At 29.2% G+C, this 4828-nt stretch overlaps 1 protein-coding gene across 1 annotated transcript; it reads right to left on the bottom strand.

Annotated features, from left to right (window-relative positions):
* Nucleotides 1-3933: 3933 nt before the first annotated feature.
* On the bottom strand, nucleotides 3934-4470 carry LOC130963006 (uncharacterized). The gene has a single exon (XM_057889157.1). The coding sequence runs from the start codon at nucleotides 4468-4470 to the stop codon at nucleotides 3934-3936; it is 537 nt and encodes a 178-aa protein (XP_057745140.1).
* Between the last annotated feature and the right edge of the window lie 358 nt (nucleotides 4471-4828).

Raw genomic sequence — 4828 nt, 5'->3', positions numbered from 1 at the left:
ATATTAGTTATATATAAGGATAATGGTATTTGATAATATCATGCCTTCCTTTTCTTTCCTTTCCTTGTAAATTATTTGTTATCTTGTTTCCTTGAAGTTGAAACTTCTCTTTTTGTTTTTGTCTTTTTGTCTTTTTAATATCTGCAGCTACTGTGTGATACAGCAAAGTCATGGATGTCTTCATAAAGGCTGCTGAATATATGGAAATTCCAGTTCGTAGGACCGATGACGAACCTCTTTAAATGCTCTTTGTGTTAGTGAGGAGTGAGTTGAACCTTGACCTCAAGAACATTAAGGTACCTTATACTAATAATGTGTTGTGTTCAGATTCTCAAGGCCCATTATGTTCAAAGTTTCTCTTTTTCTTCTGTCCTAATTCTGAAGATAGATGATCTTAAACTTCAAATTTATTATTAAGTTACTGGATAAGTAATCAGTATATATTATATATTGTTATAATTGTGAGATGATCGATTTTATTGTCATCACAAGTCAAATCCGTCTTATGAAACTTTATAGTATGATTATGTTTCTCTATGAAGTAAAAATATGAGAAGAATCAAACTCTGTGGTTTGTCTTATTCTTATTTCCATTCTCATTTATATTTCTGTCAACCATCTCCTTGGCTACTTTGCACCAAGTGATAAAGAGCTTTTGTTTAAGGGAGGGAGATGATTTACATTATTTGTTTACTTGAAAGGACTTTGATATTACAAACATGTTGACTTATGTGTTTCTTAGCTTTCTTTTCCTTTATTAAGTGTGCACTATGAAGCTTTGCATCTTGTCCCTATATTATGCTGTTTTAAATTTGGTTTCTTTTGGTTGTTCTACATGTTCTTGTTCTCGTGTTTTGACTTGAATATCACTTTTCTTGTATGGAAATTTGTGAGCGTAAAAGCATGAAAAACAGGTCAAGTATATTTGTGATTGAACAATTATTAATTAGCCCCCATTTTATATATTGAATTGTCAATTCTTGATAATTTGTATCCTTGATTAGTTGGTTTTAAACTTTGAGAATAGATTCTCAAATAATTAGTTAATTTTAACTTCTATTTTAATTTTCACTTGGACGAAGATTGTGTTATGTTTTGTTTTTAATTTTGGTTTTCGTTGTTTATGTTGCAGGGGTACAAAATTGACGGAAATATGCTAGAAGAGTCAAAGATTATAAATTTTACATGATACAAATTTTATGTTAGAAAAAAGTTGTATTTAGTTGAATTTATAGAACTTATTTTATTGTAAAAGAATCTTAATTATATGTAAGATATTTTAATTATCTATATGATTATATATTATATAAATGTTGAGTTAGCGTGTTTAAAAAATTAATTGATATATCAATTATTTAAATAAATATTTCAAAATGAATCTATTTTTGTAACTAAGAATAAAAAATGTTACAAAAGTAAGTAGTATTTTGTAACAAAATATTATAACACAAATCTAAAATGTTACAAAAAAGGGTTTATTTGTTAAATTTGTTATCACTTTTGTATCAAATTTCGATTTTTGTATCAAAAAAATTTGTTACAAAATATTACTTTGTATGGTAATAGTTTCATTTTTTGTTACAAAAACTTTTTGTAACGGGACATACTGCAACAGGCCTTTTTTTTGTTACAAATTCCTTTTGTTTCAAAACTCTGGTCTTTTGTAACAATTTTTTTGTTACAAATATTGTTTTTTCTTGTAGTGTACCAGAATTCAAAGTTCCATTCACAATATTTGTTGCATGCTAACCAGTTTTTAAAATACGAATTTGTATCCCTATAATTGACGCCAAATATCCGTGAAAAATATTGACATTGGATCAAGTGGTTTGGCTATACTGTGTTACGGATAGACACCGAATCATCAGAGACTACGCAAAAGGTTCACTCAGCTCGACGCGTCCCATTTATTTCCTTATTGAATTACAATAAAGGTAAGTCTAATGAGAACAATTTGTTAAAGATGAATAGAATGAGTGTTTAACCCGACACACTTAATAGAATGATTGATATACACTAATATCCTAGTGAGACCTCACTTGATTCTTAAGGAGAAAAATCTACCAAACATCTTTTTGAGCAAAAGCTATATACATAGCAATATACCTACTAATTATTATCCTATTAAGCGATGAAAAATAAAAATTCCAATCGAAGCATAGAGTGGATGAAAGTCTTTCGCAAAACATTTACGGATCTTTGGATGCATATGTCATGTACACATTGTCACATAAAAAATAAGCAAGATCGACGAGAAGATAGGAAAAATCTTTCTTGGGTATTGTATCCAATCAAAATGATATCAAGTGTATTAGTTGCAAATAAAAAAAACTCATAATTAGTCGAGATGTAGAGTTCAACAAAAATGTTATATAGAACTGGAAAAAAAATCGTTGAAGTATCGCAACTACCTACAAACCTATAAGAATAAGAACTAGAAGAAACAACCACATCTTTGTCTTTTTCTCTTTTACCGTTCTCATCACGACCATAATAATCATTTCTACTATTATTACCACCATTGCTAATTAAAATCATTGCTACCGACATCACTACATAGAGATCTTTCTTCCTCTTCTTATTTACCATTGCCTCATTGTTAGCAACACTATATAATTTTTCATAAAAAATATTGAGTGAAAAGTATTTTTGTAACTAAGTGTCAGTTAGGTCTCTAAAACATTCTTTTTAAAAAAATGGCAACATAAAAATTCTTATAAATTATTTTGAAAAAAATATTTTAAGAAAAAATATGTTGATAAGGAAGAGAAGAAGAAAAAAAAAAGAGAGAAGATTGGAAAAAAACAAGGGAAACAAGAAAAAATGAAAAAAAATGGAGTAACGACAAAAGTAAAAGACGAAAGGAGAAAGTTATGAAGTAAAAAATCAATTTTTAAAGCACTTGGTTGGGAGTTTGATTGAACATTTATTTATTCACCAAGCATTACTCTTTTGTTATCATTATCACCATTGCCAAAAATCAAAATTGTTATAGCTACTCAAACTAAAACTATCATCACAAAACCCACCACAAGCCCCATGAATGGAGGCAACCAATCATCATTATTAAACTAAATAACATAGTACAATACCACCAAAATCACCACCACCACTCAAATTTCATATTCAAAAATTACATAAAGGAAAAGAGAAACACAGATGATTAATAAAGAGGAGGGAGTAAAGAAACAGATTTGGATGTGAACCAGAATTTGTGATGGTGAGTTTAGTGGTGTCTATTATGGAAAGAAGAGTTGTAATAGCTCTATATGCATAGCCAGAGAAGAGGACGGAAGAATGAGAGAAAATATTTTAATTTGCCACTAATAGTGTTTTGATGAAAAAATCGGTAAGAATGAACATGATTAAAGTTAAAATTTTTGTAGACTAATTTGATTGAGAGAAGATTTAGAAAGAATAATGATTAATTAGTGAAATTTAAGGGAAAATTTTTGTTATTAATTCATTAAAAAAAGAATTTAATTTATATACACTGTCAGTATAAATAGTTTTACATGTGTATTCAATTACTTATTATTATGTTAGCAAAAATAAATACTATTTTTATTGACTATGTGGATAGTCATCTAAAAAAATTAATATGATTAGATGATTATGCGAAACATTTTACACGGTGAGTGTATCAAAGTTAAACTCTAAAAAAATGATAAAAGTAAGAAGAAAGATTCTCAATCGATTAATGGATTATTAATATGTGCATTATGCTATAATATTGACAAATTTAATTTCTCCAGTTGTTGTTTCCACCAGAGTACTGCCATCAAACAAAATCATATACATAGGATGAATCATTACAAAACCATAACAAATATATATACACCACCAACTCAATTTTTCTTAGCACTGTTATAGCGTCATATAATAATGCACCTTGTTAAGTTCTTGTTATGTACACATTTTTTGTTACTTAGATCAAGCAACTGTAATGTGACAATCAAATCCTATTACTTTGACCGCAGCTGATTTACTTCCAAATTTCATCACGACAGTGCACCCTCCTTTGTGCAACGATGACGGAGATGATAACCCTGATCTTGCCGATGGCGAAGAAATGGGAGATGGTAAAATTACATGTTTTATTGATTGAGGAGAAGCAATGTACTTTTGGTATCCAAATTGAGCATCTTGGATCAAAGGATTAGATGCTCTAATAGGAGGGGACCTGAGAAAAAATGGGTTTGGTGATGGTGTTTCAATGTAATAATTATTCTCCTTGGATATTGTGTCCAGAAGCTCTACCCCAAGTTTTGAATCACACCCTTCATTTTGTTGTTCATGACATAATTTTTCTACTCTTAATTGCCTTCTGGGGATGGTAACAAAAATCCCAACTTTTCTTGGCTTGGGACAAATGATAGAACTATTTTGATTTGACATGGAAATATTATTACCTCTCATTTCTTCATTACCTTTTGCCAATGTCTCATGCAAAAGATTATAATAATCCATCTTCCTTGAAAAAATTTTGGCTTCAAACAAAAACTGAACAAGGTTATAACCTTTTTTTTGTCTAGTAAAGTTGTAAATTCATGGCTTTAGTGGATCTCGTATCTGGCAATACTTAGCTTACAACTCAAAGCAGCTATATCCATGAGCAGATTAGGCTAACAAAATGGAGAAAAAGATTGATATTATTAATTAATTTATTTAGAATAGTTAGTTATAGCTACTATTACACGTCAATTAAAGTTTTGTTAACCAAAATTAGAAAGATAACTAGCGGTTATTGAGTGTCTACATTATTTGACATTTTTGGAAATAAGAGACTTGACAGCATATTTCACATAATTTTCCACATCAATTAATT

This window comes from Arachis stenosperma, chromosome 2 (genome assembly GCF_014773155.1).
Source record: "Arachis stenosperma cultivar V10309 chromosome 2, arast.V10309.gnm1.PFL2, whole genome shotgun sequence".
NCBI lineage: Eukaryota > Viridiplantae > Streptophyta > Magnoliopsida > Fabales > Fabaceae > Arachis > Arachis stenosperma.
The sequence above is the reverse complement of the archived record's forward strand: the minus strand, read 5'-3'. Positions and strand labels throughout refer to the sequence as shown.

Coding starts and splice junctions, on each gene's coding strand:
- LOC130963006 (XM_057889157.1), bottom strand. CDS start 4,470: ATGGATTATTATAATCTTTTGCATGAGACATTGGCAAAAGGTAATGAA.